Here is a 20483-nt window from a genome sequence, read left to right as displayed (position 1 = left end):
CCGCTGCTCTGTGACCCTAAATGAGTCTTCCAGTTTCTATGAGTGTGCTCACTCGCAGAGTGTGTGCCCATGCATCCAGACTCCTTTCTGCTTGTGCTGCGTGCGTCTGGGTCCCATTTGTAGCTCTTTGTGGGGTGCAGTCCGATGGGCCTAGAGGTGGCTGGCTGAGTATTTTTGCAGGTTTCTGAGCACCTGACCCTGCTTGCGCGGCCCTCCTAGGGTCTATCATGATACGTGTTCAGTGTAACTGGGCTTGTGTGCCCAAACCTGTGGAGCTGGCTTCTTTCTTTGGAGACTCACGAAAATTACTGTGAGGTTTGCAAAAATGGTGCTGTCTCTCTTTTTGTTGGCAACTGACCCTGGGAAAAAAAAATCTTCATTTGAAGAACTGAAGTTTTCCAGCCTGAGACGTTCAGAGAAATCATATTGACTTGACCTGAGGCTCCATGTTTTTTTTAGACCAGAAGTTAGGTTGCAAAGGGAGGAGTTGATTCCATTTAGGGGAACAGCTTATCTTTTCTGTTCATCCATGGGTTTATGGGATTTTCAGCCCACAATTGCCAACACCCTGAGGAGAGTAAAGTAAGGGTTGGTCAAAACCCATGATACCAAACACTACTTGATGAAAATTTCTGAAACACACACACACACACACACACACACACACAAATGTTTTAAAACCTAGTGGTTCACTTATTAAGAGAAATAGCCCATGCAATGAAATTCTAGTGCAAAATGATAATAATATTAATAACCTCTAGGTATTTGGTGTAATTGAAATTGATTTGTTTTCAAAATCTGAATGCAGAATCCAAGTATTTTCTCTACAGGATATGTGCGAATTTATTCTACCCTTTTGTCTCTGTTTAGAAGGGGCAGGGTGATTTCTTTGGAACCTTCCTCACCCCCTGCAGACTGCAGAATGGAGCTCTTTATGTAGTCACAATGTGGAAGGACTCTGAGTAAATAGATGACAATGTGCTGGGATAATGGAATTTCAGAGAATTCTGTTCTCCTCAAGATTGGCACTGTAATATTTATTACTTTAGTGTTTTGAGGGTTCCCAGAGTGCTTTTCTGCTCCTCGTTACCTGCATTTAGAGATGGCATGGTTTAAGGAGAGGAATTAGTCTCCTGGATTACATTTGCTAATCCTTAGTGACCAAAAAGGACGCTAATGATTTTTCTTGTCAGCTAATTAATTTGCATCGACCTGTCCCTACTCATACTAGTCCTCTTGCCTGGATTAGGATTGCAAGACAGATGTTGCAAAGGGGAACATTCCAGAAGGTTGTATTTCACCTCAGGCACAACTCTGGCAACCCAGAGATCCCTTTGTTCTGCAGATAGGTGTGGGGGTAGTTTGGGCCACTTGGTTTGCTTTGCATGGTTCCAGTTTGTTCTGGCTGGCTTTGCCATACTGTATGATGAAGAACTTAATTATATGCCAGATTCTGAAGCTCCAAGAGCAGCCTGAGCACTTGAGACCTTGTTATTGTGATAAATGGGTTTCTGGGAAAACTGACGTCATTCTTCATGCCCGCCTCCCCCAGCTAGTGAAGCTCTTGTTTAATGTGTCATTTGTCTCTCTGCTCTCCTTTGTGTCTGTAAGAAGTTGTAATTCACCAGGGGAAGATAGAATTAACTCAGGAGACCTTCTAAGTCTGGTTGCAGCTTGTTTCTTTCAGGAAATGTGTATCCACGGTTTGGGAAGAGAAGACTGGAGAATAAAGTATGTCTGGTTTAAGAATTTTTTTTAATGAGCTTTGACACTTGGTGCCATTCAAGTAGTCCTCTGCTGTGTGGGGGAAGGGGAAGGGTCATTTCCAGAGTCAATTGAGGGTCACTCTGGTTAGTAAGGTAACATGGTTAGTGACCAAAACAGGCCCTAGAGTTGTTGGGTAGGACCCTTATTTGGGCATGCATGCAACTTGGAAGTTCAGCTCTTGTGTACCTAATACAATCCTATCCTGTTTGAATGAACACCGCAAAGATTCTGTATGACAAAATGATTTCTCTATTGTGACCACAAGTGTTTATTTGATTAACTACTAAATGTCGGCACGATGACTAGTCCTGGTCAACTATACAAAAAAATAGTAAACATTGTTCTTTGCTTTTAAGCTCACAGTCTAGTTGGAGACACAAACTGTGGACATAATAATTAGAGAACTATAGCAGATTCTTGGGATGTTTTTATCCCCAACCCCTGCTTATGAAGTGGCTTAGCTGCTATTAATATATACATACTCTGAGAGGTTACACGATTTGTCCAAGGTAACCTAGCCAGGTACAGTGCAGGCTCCAGAGGCTGCATTTCCTGGTTCTTGTATTGAGCTATTTCTTTCGATGTTGCGTTTTAGGGTACAGACCATAAGCACTGGCCCGTGTAAAGAATGACTTATTGATTCTGGCTTTAAATACTTCGACAATGTGGACAATGATGCTTTCCTCCAACAGCACCAAGATAATGGTCTTTCTCCCTAATGAAAGAGCTTGCAAGGGCTGGCCTTTGCCCTAACTGGGGTTGACCTGGGCCAACTGTCCAAGAGCAACTACCTACTTCCCCTTGATTCCACCTGAGGCTCCCTGCCTCAGCCATCTCCACCATCTCACACTAAAAGTAATATTATACCCTAAACTGGGAGAGTAAAACTCCAATATTCACCCATACCTCTACTGGGGGTATAGCACTGAAGAAAATTACATGACCCCAAATATTAAAACTTCTTGAATCTAAGTCAAGGGTACATAGATGATCATTGTACTATTTTCCAACTTTTCTATGTGTTTGAGACTTTTCAAAATAAAAAATTGGGGGAGGGAGTGAATATCAGTGCACCCGCAAATGCACACAGCCCCTCCCCTCAGGGAGTTTACAATCTGGTAGTGGAGGAAGACACCAATAACTATTAATCACGTGGCAAGTGCTGCACAGGAAAACTACTACCTACTATAAGAATTCAATAGAGGGGACCTAATCCTGCAGTGGCTGGGGGTGTGGGTGACAGGAGAGGCTTCCTGAGAACTTCAACTAGGAAAAGGGTAGGTGTGAAGATGGGTGAGATCTCACTTCTGCTACTGGGCTAGGAACATTTCCTTTGTTAATTCGCACACTTTTATTTTCATTCATTTCTTCAAAATGTGTTTATTGGGCAGTAACTCTTCCAGGCCCTGTGCCAGGTGCTGGGGATCTAGGCAAATAGGACTCTGCCTTCTCAGAGATTCCAGATGAGAGGAAGGAGTAAGCCCCATTTCCTTTTCCTATCCTAAATCCAGGAAATGTGTATTAGTGTTTTTATTCCTAAACTGCATTACTTCTGAGTGATTTGTCTGAATAATATAATGAGATTTTGATTGGCAGTCGTGTGCATATAACAGTTACTTTGTGGAGTCTCTGCTGTAAATTTTCTATTAATTGCTGGCTTTGTTACCCAGCACAGGGCCCCCCTCCCTTTGGATGCTGTAAGGGAGAGAACCTGTTATATTAGCATGTGCAAAGCTAATTAGGAAGTTAATTCCCCCGGAAAAAGGTTTTCCAGAATTAAGTAGGACTGATCTCTGGACTTTCCTGGGTTCTTGGATTATCAGAGCTGTGGTTTCGTATTAGCATAAACAGTTGAGAAGGGCTTCTAGTTGCATGTACATTATAACCACATTCAAGAAAAAAAGAGAAAAGGAAGAAAACAAACAGCATGGATAAGCGTAATATGTTTCTTTCAATGATCTCAAAATGTTTCCGTCTGTATGATTTTATTTTCCCCAGCAGCTTCCTGGACAAGTATTATTCTCTTCATTTTCTGGGTACAGGAAGACCAAATGACTTAGTCCAAAGTGTTATTGCTGGTCAGTGGATGAAACAATGAAACACCTACCGGATGACACAGATTCATTTAAAAACAAACACTCTTGCTCTTTCATGATGTTTCTAAGAAATAAAAAACTTTGCCACATCCCCTCTTCTCCCTGTCTTTACTGCACTCCCCCCACAGCACACTCATGGAGATTAGAAGAGAATATACGTGGGTACTTTGAAGATTCTGATGTTACAGAGATTCGCAGCTTGAATCCAGATAGCACAGTCATGGGTTATGTGTGGGTTTTCTTTTTTTTTCCCATATTGCTTTAAATAAAAATCCTGGAGCCACCAGTCATGTAATGATGGATTATTTTAAGTAACAACTGGAGGGGGTACAGAATAAATTAGAAACACAGACCCTTCCTCTTTGGTTTGGCAGCAGGAGGATTCTGCTGCTGCAATTTGGGATTTGAAACCGTGGGTTTCTTTGCTGTATGCGCAGAGGAAGGAGGCCACATGCTCAGGAGGGTGAGACATAATGTTATCCTCTCCTTCATTGTCTTCTCATTAGAGGCTGCCATCTGCTGAATTATGCAGCATGCTCTCAATTGGCCCTGGAGTTGGGTCATCCCTTCCAGTCACTTAAAGGCGACTGGGGAAAAGATTTGCAGGCTTTCTCAGGGACAGGGCTCAGGGCTCAGGTTTCTCCTGCCATAGCCCTCTCTGACCCCTAATGAATGCCCTGGGGTAACAGGAGCAGAACTCTACTTTCCTGGCCCTGATGAGGTGTGAGGTAGTGTTGGGTTTCCTTTCACAGCAAAGGCCCCCACCTCTGAGCACTGGCGCTGAAGCAGGAACTGGGTTTTTTCAGATCTCCTTTAAATGAGACCAGATGGAGGCAGAGGCAAATTCAGGCTCCCCAGAGGACAGTTGGGCATTCATCCAGAGGCCTGTGAGTAAACCTCTTCATAAAAAAAAAAAACCAGATTGGAGATAACAATGGCCAGAACACCTAGAAAACTCTGTTTAAATAGCCTGGCTCGAAGAGATTTGTCTGGCTTTTGTGGAAAAGTTGATCCACCCTGAGCAGGGAGTTGCCCCTGGCCTGAGGTGGAGATATCTTACATAGAATTGGGCTTGTTGGGTTAGGTAGCCCTGAGGCTTTTGAGCAGAGGTAGGCAGCTGAGGTTTAGGTTGGAGCCAGGAAAGAGAAATGAGGGAGAGAATGCAGAAGAATGCAGAAGAGGAGCAAAAGCCCCTCTATGACATCCACTGCCTCGGTTGCCTTCTGTGGGCCAGAGCCACCTTGGTGAGCCCAGAAGCTTCCGGGTCATGTTTCATGACCCTTCTCCCTCCGACTAATATCAAGCCACAAAACCAGTGTCCTGAAATTTTATCAACATAAAGAACTGTATCTACCACTTGAGGCAGTTTTTCCATTTGAGAGTGGCTGTCTGCTTGACAAAGCCCTGGATTCTAGCACCACTCTGCTGCTAAATCACATTGTGATTCCGGACAAGTCACTTCCTCTCTCTGAGCCTCTGTTTCCCCTTTTTTAAAACCAGCAGTTTGGAGTAGGCGATATTTAAGAGCATTTCCAGTCTGAACATTGCATGGTTATGGTTTCTTGTTCTCCAGCCTAATTTCTTTGAGGTCCTTGCCTGCTTCCGCTTCTGTATGAGGTGGTAGAATGTAACTCCACCCCTTTCCTTCTTGGACTCCTTGAGCTGGGTGTGGGGAGGGAGTTGGAGAGAGGGAAAGTCTGAAGTCTAGGCTTTTAGCTCAGCAGGGTCTCTGTAAGTGGAATAGAAACAGCCTTTCAGATATTGTCTGTCCATGTAGATATATATAGCCTTTGTCTTCCTGTAAATGTAAAATTTTGTCTTTTGAGTCCCATTTTAAATGCACTAGGAGAACTGGTTATTTAAAGGAATTCTGCTGTGAATCCTTTTATAGGATGAAAAAGATACTCTGGAACTGATCTGGTGAATTAAAATCCAGAGTTTCATTTATTGGATTTACCAAAAGTGGGCCTTCTCCTTGTATGATGAAGATAGTTTCCTTAGTATGTCCCCAGGGTCCCCTAAGCTGCTTCCCCATTAAGGGGCACAGGCTTTATTTCTTCTTGGCAAGGCGCCCAAATTTCTCTCTTCCAGTTCAGAGTATTGCGACTACTGTCAGTTTCCTCTTAGCTTGGTTTAATCAGCACAAGGGAAATCCTGACATTTGATGTGTGAGGCACATTGGAGGATGTTTTTTTTTAACCTCTGGGAACTTACCAGTGCTTTTGTGGTTCTTATGGCTGATAATACAATGGCATGCATGCCCTTTACAACACTGGTGGCAGCAGATAGGGCTGTCACCCACCTGATTGTTTCAAGACTTTTTGCTACATTTCAGGATATATCATTTGACTTCTGGTTCACATGAATCTTTATAATAATGAGTTACACTGTATAACAATAAGTTACATATATGTCAAAATAATAATGTTATAACATGAGGAATAATATGGTTTTATTATATTATTAGTAAAATAAATGTTTTATATACAATAAAACTTCCTGAAAGCTGAATACTCAACTGAATTTTTGATTATCTGTATTTAAAGCACCTTTTGGTTGTAGTTGAAGATTTTGCTGCAATATCTGAGGCCACTTTTCTGCCTAGGAAAATATCATCTTACAATCTTTTTAAAGAAAAACAACATTTTAATTCCAATTATAAAAGTGAAACACGCCTATTGTAGAAAATTTGCAAAACGCAGAAAACCAACAACACCTACAGCCCCTCCACAACCATTGTCACCATCTTGGTGTGTTCTTCGAAGTTTTTAAAAATGCGTGTATACTTTCCCTCATGGTTGGGATGATCCTGTACATACGGGGTTTTGTTTTTTGTTTTGTTTTGTTTTGTTTTGCATAACAGTATTTGGTGGTCATTTCCCATGTCATTAAATATTCTTAGAAAATATTTTTATCAGCTGCTTAATATTCCATTGTGCATCATTGATTTATTCATTGATTGTCATCGTCCTGAAGATTTTCAGGGTCTATCAGAGGTTGGTCTTCAGAGTTGGAAATGGAGATGGAGAAAGGGAAGGTGTAAGATATCAGGCTCATCAGTAAGTGACACATGGGGAGAAGCCTATTTCAGTCTTTCTGTCCTTTCCTAGCATCCACATGAAAAGGCCAAGGGAGAAAGTTTAGGGAAAGCAAGTCATCTGCAAAATCTCTGAACTTTTTGCTTTGATCTCATCCTTCAGAATGACAGCTATTAACTTAATCACCCCAGTATTAAACAGAGGCAGAAAATTCTCCATTTACACAGATGCACACTAAGTTCCCAGAGGCCTCAAATACCGATTGCTTACTAGACCACAAAGGTTGGAATAGGGGCAGGGAGTCAAGGGAGACAGGGGTTGCCCACTTGGGTGCCTATGGGACTCTTTATTTTCAGAATAACATCAATGGGAGAAAGATGCACAGCTGGAACTGCCGTAATTTGTTCTTCATAACATTAACCTTCAACTATTCAATTAAAAAAACAAAATTGGTGTGTCTTCGGGGGAGGAGGTGGAGAAGAAAGAAAATGGTGTTTCTGCCTGTGATATGAATGTGGTATAACGTATTTCAAAAACCACAGGTGACTGCAGATGAGGAGAAAACAGGAAATGTAATTGGGGAGGGGAGTGGGGATCTCCCAGTTCTCAGGAGCACTCTTTATCATTTTGTATTCCTTTTAGCTCCTCTCACTCAGACTCTGCCTCCTAATTGCCCCTGCTGCAAAGCTGATAGAGAACTCTCATTTCTTGTATTAAAAATGTTTTTAAATTACATAGGCAATACGTGAATACATTCATGCTGTAAAAGACTTAAACAATACAGAAGCATGCTGACTACCCACTCTGAGAAAGCCCCTGTTTCCATTCCCCTCCCCTGAGGTGGCCATAGTTCTTGGTTTGGTGTGTGTCTTATCAGTCCCTTTTCTATACAATCACATACATTTATGAGCAAATGCACATATGTAGGGTTGTTTTTTTTTTTACATATATGGGCTCATACTGTGCGTATTGTTCTGGAACTTCTTTTATCTACATAAAAATGTCTTGGAGATACTCACATCAGGACCTATAGACTTATTGCATTCTCCTTAATGGCTGTAGAATATTCCAGAGTTGGCATGTACTTTATTTTAGTTAAATATTTGCTTATTGTCAGACATTTTTTTTTCTAATTTTTCGATATTATAAACAGTGCTGTAATGAATTTTCTTTAGTAAATGATCTTTGTTCAGACATGTGATTTTCTGTATAATAGATTCCAAGGGGAGATTGCAGGATTGCAAGAGACGGGCCATTTAACATTTTGGTGATTTTGGCCTTGCTAGCATCTCAGTTCAAGCCTTGAACATGGTACCACATGCTACTCAAAATAGCTTGAGGTTTCAGTGTCACACATGCTGGGCCAAGTTGCCAGTTCCATCTCCTCTTGTGCACATTGTAATCCAGAGAACGTTCAATTAACTGCAATCAAAGTAATCAGGACTTCAATTAGTCAGGCCACTTTACAGAATAAGAAGAAAGAGATATCCGAAATTTACTGAGGGATGAGGGAAGAAACTTCCAGGGGCTGTCCTGGACTTAGTGTACATTCGGTCCAGTGTCCTGTCTTTTTTACCTCCACATATTTAGCTCTGAACAATGAGGACTAATATTCATAACGATGACCTTGACATCAAAGCAAGAGCAAATGGTGCTTGCTAGACAGGATTTCCTAAAGCAGGAACTATATAAACACACATTACAATTTTGAAGCTTTCTCAGTTACAGTGAGCATTGAGACAAAAAGTTTGTTAAATCTTGGTTAGCAAGAAAAACACATTAACTACATCTCATAGCCCTTAGTCCCCCAAAACTTCCAGTTCATTTAGATGTATTGAACGCTAGGTGAAAGGATATGGAAGAAATAAAGATTCTAAACATCACCAGTGAGTGACCACCAAATCGAGATCAATCGTTGTTTCTCTGTGTTTCTTACTGACTTCAATCTTGGCCTTTGATGATAGAAAACTATTGGGTCATCTCTTACTTTTCTGATCATTTCTTCCTCTTAGAAGAATCCTCTTCATGTTCCCATTCCTTACTTGTGGGCATTTCTTACATTCAGTCTTTAACTCTTTTCTCCCTGTACTATGTCTTGGAGAACACATCTAGCTTCATCTCTCTCACTACTAAATTTATGTCCCAGTCCTGAATTCTCCTTGAGCCTACAATCCCATTGGATTTCTTTTCCTGGGTATCTCACTTTTAAAATAAAAACTATTTTATTTTCCTTAAGATATAAAACACTTTTACAAATCCAGAAGGGAAAGACAAGCACCTATTATTTAAAAAATGGACAAGGACATGAATAGGCAACTCACATATATGTATACACACATACAATACACATATATAGTTGAACAGTAAAATAAGTTCACCTTCACCAGTAAAATGAAAATTGAGTGACATGATGCCATTTTTCGGTGATTCAGTTCATAATGGTTAAAAATGCTCAGAAACTCAATGTTGTCTGTGTATGGAGAAATGGACACTCTTGTATATTGGTGGTAGAAATAGACATTTATACTATTCTCTGTTGAATGATTCTCAATGTGTACCAGTCTTTCAAATGTGCATGCCTTTGGACCCAGTAGGCTTCAATTCTAGGAATTTGACTTAAGGGAAATAACCAGATATATATGCCAATCTATAAGGACAAAAATTATCATTTATATTATTGAAAACTTGGAAGCATGCTAAATGTCTAGCAGTGGAAGATTGGTTAAGAAAATCTGGTAAGTTTCTATAATAGAATGTGGCCAGTAAAAGTAATGTTTTAAAGGTATACTTAATTACTCAAGAAAACATCTATACTGTATTGTCAAGTTATTAAGTCAGATTATGAAAAAGGGATATACAGAATTATCCCAATTTTGTCAGAAGAAAAGATATACAGACTGGAGGGACATACATATAAATTAACAGTGATTATTTCTGAAGAGTGATATGGATGATTGTGATTTTTTCCTTTATAATTTTCCATGTTCTAAAATTCCTACAGTGAACATTGATTACTTTTATAAAATAAAAAGCTTGATAAATGTAATTTCTTTTAATAATAGCTTATTTAAAACCAGACTCCTTGATTTCCCCATTAAACAATCCCCTTTTCTTGGTTTCTCTCTTTCCGGCCATGGTGCCATCAATCTAAACTCCCAGGCTTAGAACATTGCAACCTTAGAGTTTTGATTGCTCCTTCACTCCCCCTGCCCAGTCGCTCATTGAGTCTCATCCATTCTTTAGGACATCTCTAAAATTTGTTCCTCCCTTCTGAGTCCCAAGTCATCAGTTCACTTTAACCAGCATTTATTGTCATAATACTTGGATGTCACTCTGCCCGTTCAAAATTATTAGAGTCATCTACTGATATGTCTTCCTGCTTCTACTTTCTCTCCTCCAGTCCTTGAGTCATCTTGCCACTGAAATGATCGTTCAAAAATACTAGTTGTATCATGGACTTTCCTGCTCAAAACACTCAAAATGCCCCCAAACATGGCCGAGGGAATAAAGCCCATACTCTTTCTTCTGCTGTTCAGGGCTCTTTCCAGCACTGTGCTAGGTAGGAGGTAATGGTGGGCACATGGGAAGTGCCTGGTAAGTCTTTGACAGTGAAGTCAGTCTTTAAGAATGAGATGTGGAGTTCTCACCACTGTCTTCAGATTGAAATTTCCCTTTCTTTACCTTTTAACACTTAGACCAGAGGCCTTGGAATACTTGAAATTTCATGGTGCTGCATTTGGAGGCAGGAAGAGACAGCCAGGGGTGATGAAATATGGCTCAGGAAACCTCAACTTTGAGTTCCTCCCAATTTCCGATGCCTGCTATGTAGGAGGCTCCATCAAGAAAGCATGTATTAGCTCTGAAGTCTCTGTCTCCCTGCAGTATTGAGGACCAAGAACAAACAGTATGAAACTTACATCTTTTTTGTTCACTTTAATAAAAAGAATAAGGAGAAAGTGGTGAGGAGATGGGGAAAGGGGCGAATGTAGAATAAGCCAATGAATGATGTAGGCCGAACGTGAAACCCGACTGTCTTCAAGTACCCCTCTGGGACCCAGAATACTCCAACCAAGACTGAATGATGGCAGATGGTTGTGTTTCAAGAATGCTCCACTGGGAGTGTGTGTGGGGTGAGATGTGGGAGGGTAGTGAATTTACCAGGTGGCAGTCACTGGCACCTAGCCCTGTCTCTCACTATTGGAGGATCTGATAGCACCAATGGGAATAGGATCCCAAGCTGGATGAAAGAACTATCTGGAAACCAGTTCTGACAATGTCAGCTGCTATGAGGCTCCCTCACCAATACAGCCCATTCTTCTCAGTGTGAAAGTTTACCCTTATGGACCTAGTCTAAAAATAGGTCCAGTCCAGTCTAAGAGCTGCCTGCTAACAACCTAGATGCTAGCTCAGGCCCTTTGGTACTTACCATGCCCTTCTTATATTGCTCTCAGAACATTTCTGGTTTTGGAAATCATAGTGTAGCTCCACCCAGCAGAAACTCTGCTTACCTAGGCCATCCTTCTTATCTAGCTTAGCTGTCTCCAGCTTTCCTTCTCTTCCCTTCTCCTCTCCCCCGTGGCCATTGGCAGTTAGCAAAATTTTTGAGTATATACAGGCCCCTTTTGTCTTTCCCCTTGGATCTCCGGAAGCTTGCCCCAGTTTGAGGTTCTCCCTGTTTTGTGAAACCATTAGCAGTAAGAAGCTTTGGGACTTGCAGGTGAAGCAAAGATCCTCTGCTTTCAGGGCTGAAAATGTCTTGGCTGACACTGATGGAGACAAGGGGACTGGAGGAAGCAAAGAAACAGCTTTCTCTAGCTGGAGGGAGCACAGCAAGTGTGCCATAGCATCACATGTTATTTGGGAAGTCCGAGTGGAAGGATAACTTCATAGTGCAATAAGAGCAGCAGCTACTGTTGATGGAGTGCTTGCCACATGTTTGGCACCCTGCTCAGTTCTTGGGGAATATTATCTTATCTAATTCTCACACCAATCCTATGGGGTAGTAACTACGAGTTCCTGATTTTACAGATGGGGACACTTTGAGAAGTTAAGTAACTTGTCTGAGGTCAGAAGGTAGAGGAAGTTGGACTCCAACTTACACCTGCCTGATTTCAAAGCCTAGTCTCTTAACCTCTATATGGTGCCACCTTTGTAGAGCCCCCAAGATGCCTTAGAGAGAAGAGTAGTTGAAGTCTCTTTGTAATCTTTACTGAACTCTTATGCATGTGCCAGACATTGTGCTAAGTTCGTTACATGTATGAATACATTTGAGCCTCCCAATCACCTGTAAGATAGGTAATATTATCTCATATGACAGACGGGGGAAGAAGTGGAGTCTCCAAGAGGTTACCCAGCTTGTAAGTGATTTGAGTTGAGAGTTAACCCAAGTCTGTGAACCTCTGACACCAGAGGTCTCATCCCCTGACCCTGCCTTCCTGTCCCTTATAAGCCCCTTTTGTAGTTTGCTTTGCCTAGAACTATGGTGATATTCATTATGGATCCTGGGTGGGTGTTACTTCCTAGCACGGAGATTATTTGGATGCATAAGTGAGGTCCAGATTGCTTGTAAGCATATTTTCATTTTCTCCCCTCCCTCCCCTTCCACATTAGGGTGAAGGTTGCCGAACTGTCCCCCTGGCTGGACATGTGGGGTTTGACAGCTTGCCTGACCAGCTGGTGAATAAGTCAGTCAGCCAGGGCTTCTGCTTCAACATCCTGTGCGTGGGTGAGTATTTCCATAGCAGGAAATTCTATTACAGAATATGGATCTTTAATGGCTGGATATGGCTTTGCAGGTAATTAGGTTAAATAGTGTGTCATCATGATCTACTTAAAAGAGTGTCCCCCTCATCTTTCTTCTTTTATCCCTTTGCTTGTTTTTGTAAACAGCTGGCTGTAATGACATTTTTTCTCCCTGGTCAGACCAGAATATGGGGCCATACTTTGGGGGAAATCGAGCTGTGTGACACCCAGTGGAAATTTTGCAGGGGAGCTGGCTGGCTCAGCTGTTGCTATCAGGTTCATTTTGACTGTAGAAAACAGGAGTCAGCACAGAACTAGGAGGGAGGTAATGGCTGCGGAAAGATCCCTGCCCACCAGCTATGGGCAGGGGGTTGGGTCTGTGTGTTTCCTCTGCAGCCCTGATATGCTTGCTATAGTTTGAGCTCAAATGTGGGAACCACATAGCTGTGTACAAAGTTTTTATCCCTTTTAAGTATATCTCTGCCTAGATCTTAAGTCTCAAGTATGAGAACCACATCTTGGTCACCTCTAATGTGCTAATCATAGCACAAGAGTTTAATAATATTTGTGAACTGAATGAATGAGTTAACCCCTCAGGAGCCACTCATTAATGCTTCTCAAACACTTTACTATATTAGCTATTTGGGTCCTTACCAGGGTTTTGCGAAGTGAGCAGGGTGAGTAGCATTCACATCCTCATCGAACAGATGGAGACACAGAAACTTGGGGAGGATAAGGGACTTACTTGAGGCAACATAGAATAAGTGGCAGAGCCATTACAAAGACCCAGGTCTGCCTGATCCTTTGTCTGTCACTCTGCTTCTCTAACTGCTGCCAGCAACATCTCTTGAGAACGCAAAAGCATTTTGCAAACTGCCAAGTACCAGCCAAATATGAGGAGTAAGTTTCTTGACATTCTTTAAGAGTCTCTCCTGAGACCTTAAAAAAATCCCAAATTTACAAACATGATCATAGCTATGATTTTCACTATACAGTACAGTAAAGCATACCTGCATATTTTTAGTGACCTACTTCCAAACATTGATGATCATATAATACCATAATAAAGCCAGTTTTCACCCTGGTTGGAGCACTCAAACACTTCAGCTAATTGCTCTTTCTTTCTTTCTTTCTTTCTTTCTTTCTTTCTTTCTTTCTTTCTTTCTTTCTTTCTTTTTTGCATAGAGTGTATTAGGAACTCATTCGTGTTGAGGATCTAAGCTACTCCCAAATTGGATAGTTTATTCTTTAATGTTGTCTAAAGTTCTGTTTTCTAATTAAGGTCATTGATTTTGTTTACTCTATTTTTTCTTCCCCTGCACTCCCAGTACTCTTTTCCAGATCATTTTCTGTAGGAGAATTACTACACACTCAAGGGCAAATAGAGAACAAAAGAGTCACTTCTAAATATGGATGACGGGCAGTCAGCTAGGCTCACTCACTAGCTAAATGATTCACTCTCATACATGAGCTTTGGGCCTATGAAATGAAAATATGAACTTCACAAAATTTGATATCATGGGCCTTAGAGTCCAAATCTAGGTTGTTAATTCTTCAAATGCCAAAAGTCCACTAATGGTTATGATTAGTTGTTATTAAGAGAGGGATACAAAATAAATAGAAGTCATGGTGATTGACATCAAGATCACATGCTATCACTATTCAATATTAGCACTGCCAAATCTCTCCAATCTTTGGCTGATGGCCAACTTATTTTACATATTTGTTTACCAAAAATTTCCATGAAAACATACTGGATTCTCTTGGCATTCCTCCCAGAGCTACGTATGACCTGTACTAGAGCTGAGGAAATCAGAAGTGAAATGAGAGACCCACCCTAAGCAACCTTTCAACCAATTGGGTGGGCTAGTAAAGCTTTAGGAGCGAGACCATGTAAATCAGAATGGCTCTCTGAGGGTAAACGTGTAGGGTAATTGGACACATGGACCATAAGCTCCCCTCGGGCCCAGAAGAAGAGACAGCCAAGTTCATGGCAAACTGAGAAATAGTAAACCCCTATCCTCCAGTTCCTACCCAGGCATTGTACAGGTACAGCTGCTTCAGCATGTACCTGCTGCAATGGACTTGCCCAACTGCCTGGGACAGACCCTACAAGAATAGGATAGGGGAGACTCCCCAAGCAGTCATCTGCTTATTTCCCCTCATGTCGAGTTTCGGGTAATGGCTTTCTTAATAGATCCTCTCTTAGCCCTACAAGTGCAGCAGTTCCATGCACCAGCCTGGACTGGGTTAATTTCATTCTTCATCCCTGTCCAAAAAAGCTTACAATTCATGCATCTTGCTCTCTGGTTGTGCTCATGATCCTGTCATTGCTCAGAGAACCCCTTTGTCACTGACTTGGCAAAGGGTCCATAGCTTGGCTGCTAAAGGTGATTTCTTCTCATAGATCAGAGACCATACTTTCATGCCTACCTACTGCCTGTGCATAACTGTCAGGTTTAATCCCTTAATGGCTATTTGGGCATGGAATATGTTCCCCCAGGGGATTTTCTTTTCTTTTCTGATAAAGTGTTTTAAGTGTAAAATTATGGTAGCACTAGCCTCCATTATTAACAGAGACCTAGGCTATTTTTAGCACAGTATTGTTTATCTTGGTGCTGAGCTGCTGATCATAGGCCCAAGCCCAGCAGAATAGGTGCCCTACATGCACATGTGCATGTGTGCATTTGTGTGCTTGTGTATACTGGGATTGGGGAGAGAATTTTTATGACTCCAGAGCCCAATTTATATGTCAGGGTACCAATAAATGGCACCTACAGTGTTTCTTTTTAGAGAGCTAAGCACATGAGTGTGAGCATATTATGACTCTTCTTCAACAAATTCTGGAGGGTTGACAGTAATTACCGAATGGGATACAGTTCTCCCCTCACCCCCATAAAAACATCTACTATTCCCTTCACTTTGGAAATCGCTAGGATCCCATGGTCTTACTTATAGTACAGCAGGCTTCAGAGGCAGGTCAGAGCCAATAGTACAAATGTTCTGCTGGGGATGCAGAGCCCCAAAGAAACTCAGCCCTCTGAATATGCCAGCAACAGTAATGCCTGTGAGGAGCACAAAGGGTCATAATGATAATATTTACTTTGAAGCTGCTCAGGATTCCAGACGCAGCTGGGCTCTGTTGAATTTGGAAAAACATACAGGAGAAGCAGGATTGAGGGTCACTGAATGAGGAAGAGAAGGGCAGCTAACAAGGCCAGGAGACGATGGGGAAAGGCAGCTACTTACTCATCTGTTTAAGACAGGCTGCCAGCAGTTGTGTTCTGGTCAGTGTCTCACAATCTAATCTCAGGAGAAAAGTTACATGGTTTGCAGCATTTGCCAATTTTTGTGGTATTGTTACTCCTACTATAGCTGGTATTTAGCTGCCAACCTGATGCTGGACAGGGCAAGGTCACAGAGCCAGGCATGACCTTGTGCCTGTCCATAGGCTCCCTTGGTCAACTGGAGTTCCTAAAGAGTTTCCTTTTGGACACCTTCCTGTTGAACTCAGAGACATTTCTCTTGGTTTATTCCAACATTCAGAGCTAGAAGAGACTTTAAATCATGTGACCGTGAGCTCTATATGAACAAGGATTAGGGCCGTCTCGTTCATTGCTGTATCCGCGGCCCTAAAACTGTGCCTGGCTCCTATTAGATGCTTTGTAAATATTTGTTGAATGATCGAATGAACCAACATATCATGCCTTAGGGATGTGCTAAAGCATATTGGTTATAAGCATGGCTCCAATGTCAGACGGCCTCAATTCACATGCTGGCTCTGACAGTTACTACTTTGTGACTCTACACCAGTTACTTCATCCACATTTTATAAATAGGGAAGGCAAGGTGCAGAGAGTTTGAGAACTGAGGCAAATTCACACAACTAAGAAGTGGCTTGGTTAACCCATCTGTGAATGAAAGACAAATAGTAGTATCTACCGCATGGTCTTGTTTGGGGGAATAAATAAGGAAATATGAAGTATTTATAGCAGTTACTGGCACAGAGTAAGTGCTCCATAAATGATAGCTATTATTATTCCTACCCTAACCTGCTCCTTTTAAGGAAAAGGAGACTAGAGTCCAGAGAGGGGAAAAGGCTCGGCTCAGGTCACATAGTCATTTAGTGATAACTTGGCTGGGACTTGCATTTCATCACTGGCAAGGATTTAATTGCACAAAGTGCCAGAGGATACAAATATTAATAGCAGATGAGGAAAACGGTTAAGGCTTTCTTTCTAATAGTGGTTTTTAACTCAGGGTACAGAGGTCAACATTGGACTATCCCAGGGAATATAGTTTTAAAAAGCATGTTATATGATATGTGTTTTAAATCAAGATTCTTTTTTAAAAAAAAAAAAATCTGGTATTTCCAGAATACTATCTACACTAAGCACAGTGAGATGGAATATTCTTGGCTGGCGGCGATGACTTTAAAAGGGTTAAGAAACCTGCTGTCCATTATGAGGAAGGAAGAAGAGATAGAAATTGACCCTTTGGGACTACTCAGGTTTCCTGCTGGAATCTAATTGCCAAGCCCCCACCTTCCTGCAGGGTGGATATGGAATCTGCTGACTTGATCCAGATTAGGCCACATGTGCAACGTGCCCCCCTCCCCCCGCACACTCAGTACTGGGCCCAGGGCAGTGTAGGAAGGGACAACATCTTCGGCTCAAGCTGAGCCTGTGCCAGCCATTGAGAGAGAGGCCCCGCCCTACCCAGCCCCACTGGGCTCCACATTGATGGAAAGCTGGAATGGGAGCACTCAGTAGCCAAGGGACAAGTTCACTTGATTTTCTGCCCTCTTCTTATGTAGCGTTTATCACGATTCCCTAGACACCCGCAGGTTCTTTTCTTCCAGACATTCCTCATTGGGCATCTAATAATTTCCATAGCCCTTTTGTGCTGGTAGGCATTCGGGTAGTCATTTTCCCTGCTGTCCCTCCCTGCTGCCTTGCCCTGACTGCTGGCCTCCATTTCTCCAGCTGTGCAAACAGGGTGGACCTCTCCCTTTGTAGTTCTGTTACTGAGGCTGGAGTGAGCCTCACACTGAGCACTCTCTGGAATACAGGAAGCTGGCCCCTCCCCTGCCCTCTGAGAATTCTGAGGTTCAGCAAGCCAGGTAACCAGCTCTGGGTGCTGGGGATGCAGGGCCCACCACTCTCTAGGAACTATTGGGTATTCAGCAAAGAGCTCACGGAACAGAAGAATGGGTAGAGGTGGAGATGTACATAGAAAATTCATTCTGCATGTATAAAAAGACAGGCTACAATGTAGCTTGAACTTTAGTGCCCAGAGGGAAGGCAAGTTGGGATGAGGGAGCCAACCTTGTGTTCCCACCTCAGAGATTCTCGGCCTCATTTGCAGTTAGCTGCACCCCCACCTTGGGCAGGAAGGGGGCGATACATTCCGTGGCTTGGCCAGGTCTGTCACCTCCTGTTGTAGAGGCCTCAACTAAGCAAATTTTTCTTGGGACCCAAATACTTCCTGTTCCTTTAGGGAGGAACAAAGGGACCTCTTCTTGGAGAGTCTTTGCTGCTAATAGATATAGCAGACCCTGGCTGGAAACATGATCTATGTGAGGAACTGTTTTCCCTGCATCCTGGCAATCAACCCCATTAGTCAGACCTGGCTATGAAATTGGGCTGGAGGGCTGGGTAGCTAGGCTGGGTTGAATGGTCTCCTTGTTCTCTCTCTCTTGCCAATCTCTCCACACACAGAAGATCTCATCATCAACAGATATTTTAAAAAGCACTGCCTTCATTCATAGCTCATTTCTCAGAATAAAAGAGGCATGGAAGATCCAAAGCTAGACACACCCAGAAGGTGAAGGGGAAATGGACTATTTGCAGTTATGTATTGTGCAGCTCTAACCCTAGTCCTGCACCACTTTGCAGATATGTGCTGTCATGGGGAGGGGGGTGGAATTTTCCAAGCCAAGATTTGTCCAGTGCAAACCTACTCTTAACTGTGAAGACAGCCAGTGCTCACATCTCACAGGTTGGGATGGGGAGGGGAGAAAAGGAGTGATGACAGCAGAGTGGCAAGGTAGTCTAGATATTCAAAGGGAAGTTTAAGGTAATTACTGAATCTTATATTCTTGAATCATTTGGGATGACCCAAATACAGTCTAGATCCACAGAGATTATAAGCAGCTGTAGTGCCTAGTCCAACTTGTGGCTTCACATCAGAGGCCTAACTCCTGTGCCACCAGTTTCCTTCCAATGTCCTCATTCCCTGAAGATTCCTTGGCTCATGGCAGTGTCTTGACATCCCTTGGGTCTTCCGGGAATAACCTGCCAGGAAAAACCTTCACTAGTCCCCCAGAACCCTTCTCTACTTGTCTTCTTGGTGTGAAAGTTAAGACTTTTGAAATTCCAATAGTTTAATTTATTAGCATCCTGCAGCCTGTTAGTTAAACAAAGAAGTGACTTTTGTTTGAAATTTAAGGGGAGGAATAATTTGCGGTCTGCTAAATTCCCTATCAGCTAAAAATGGTCTCACTTACAGCTCAAACCTCTGGGAGGAAATGCCGAAGGCTGCACAGTCTCTCCGCTGGTAAACATATCCGGGCATCTGCAGAGCCCTATCTAGGCCTGGCAGGGAGGCGATGTGGGGCTGAGAAGATATTTGATGGGGGAGTGCTGTCCCTTTCTTTTAAAATTTAAAATAAGCTTTTAATTTTTATTACAAAAGTTATACATGTTTCTTGTAGAAAATTTGGGAAATACAGAAAAGCATAAAGCAAGAAATGAAAACCACAAATAACCCCACCACCCAGACATAACCATTGGTAAGAGTATATTGTATTTCCTTCCAGTATTTCTCTAGGCATAACTCTACATCTCCATAATTGCTTATTACAGTTTCTTTTTCTAACTGTAAAAGCAATGTATACTCAATTTTTCAAATAACAGAAAAATATGAGGAATAAAAGAAAAATTATCCCAATTCCACTATTCTGAGACAACTACTGCTAATATATTAGTGCAGTTCCTTTCAGTCTTTTTCACTTAACTGAGATCAAATAGTCCATGTAGGTCTACATGCACTCCACTTAGTGTCTTATTGTGTACACTTCCCCACATCAGTGAATATACATCCAAAACATGATACGGAATGGCTTCATGATCACTGTGTGAATGGACCATAATTTATCCTTTTGCTTTTCAGGGGAGACAGGTTTGGGCAAGTCCACCCTCATGGATACCCTGTTCAACACCAAGTTTGAGGGGGAGCCAGCTACCCACACACAGCCAGGTGTTCAGCTTCGGTCCAATACCTATGACCTCCAAGAGAGCAATGTGGGGCTAAAGCTCACAATTGTTAGCACAGTGGGCTTTGGGGACCAGATCAACAAGGAGGACAGGTAAGGAAGGTGGTGTGATGGGGAGGCTGGTGGGAGGCCACGGGGAAGAGCTCACCACAAGGGTCTTGGGGAGACCACGGATGACACAGTCTTGCCTGGACTTCCTCTCAGAATGGTGTGGGCAGGTAGCAGTTGTTTCACAAGAGCCACCTCTACCCAGGGTTCCTGTCTAGATCAACTGTTCTACTCCACATGCTTTGCCAAAAGAAGGATGTCTTTACAGTATGCATGGATGAGGTCTCCATTCCATTTAGCATATATTTATTGACCTACTACCTTGTGTCAGGTACTGCAGTACTCCGACAATCTGAAAAGAAATGACTTTGTCTCTGCCCTTGAGGCATTCATGGGGAAGACTGGTTTTAAACAAATTAGTTCCATCGAGTATGATAGGTTCTGCCAAGGACAGGGTATAAAGAGGTAAAGAACAAATTACAATGCAAACATGAAGGAGAGAACAGTGGGTTCCAT

General features: G+C 42.3%; 1 protein-coding gene across 13 annotated transcripts in view; it reads left to right on the top strand.

Annotated features, from left to right (window-relative positions):
• SEPTIN6 (septin 6) overlaps positions 1-20483 on the top strand; it is a 70154-nt gene that overhangs the window by 958 nt on the left and 48713 nt on the right. For 7 of the 13 annotated variants that reach the window (XM_016137323.2, XM_016137349.2, XM_016137316.2 and 4 more), the window contains exons 1-3: positions 4691-4750; positions 12512-12626; positions 19817-20012. In XM_016137323.2, coding sequence (XP_015992809.1) covers positions 4691-4750; positions 12512-12626; positions 19817-20012 — 371 coding nt within the window. Of the gene's footprint in view, positions 1-4402; positions 4751-12511; positions 12627-19816; positions 20013-20483 lie in introns of those variants that run through there. The other 6 variants (XM_016137364.2, XM_016137384.2, XM_016137354.2 and 3 more) reach the window with 3 other exon arrangements.

This window comes from Rousettus aegyptiacus, unplaced genomic scaffold (genome assembly GCF_014176215.1).
Source record: "Rousettus aegyptiacus isolate mRouAeg1 unplaced genomic scaffold, mRouAeg1.p scaffold_m13_p_9, whole genome shotgun sequence".
Classification (NCBI taxonomy): domain Eukaryota; kingdom Metazoa; phylum Chordata; class Mammalia; order Chiroptera; family Pteropodidae; genus Rousettus; species Rousettus aegyptiacus.
This window is presented reverse-complemented; position numbering and strand designations above follow the sequence as displayed.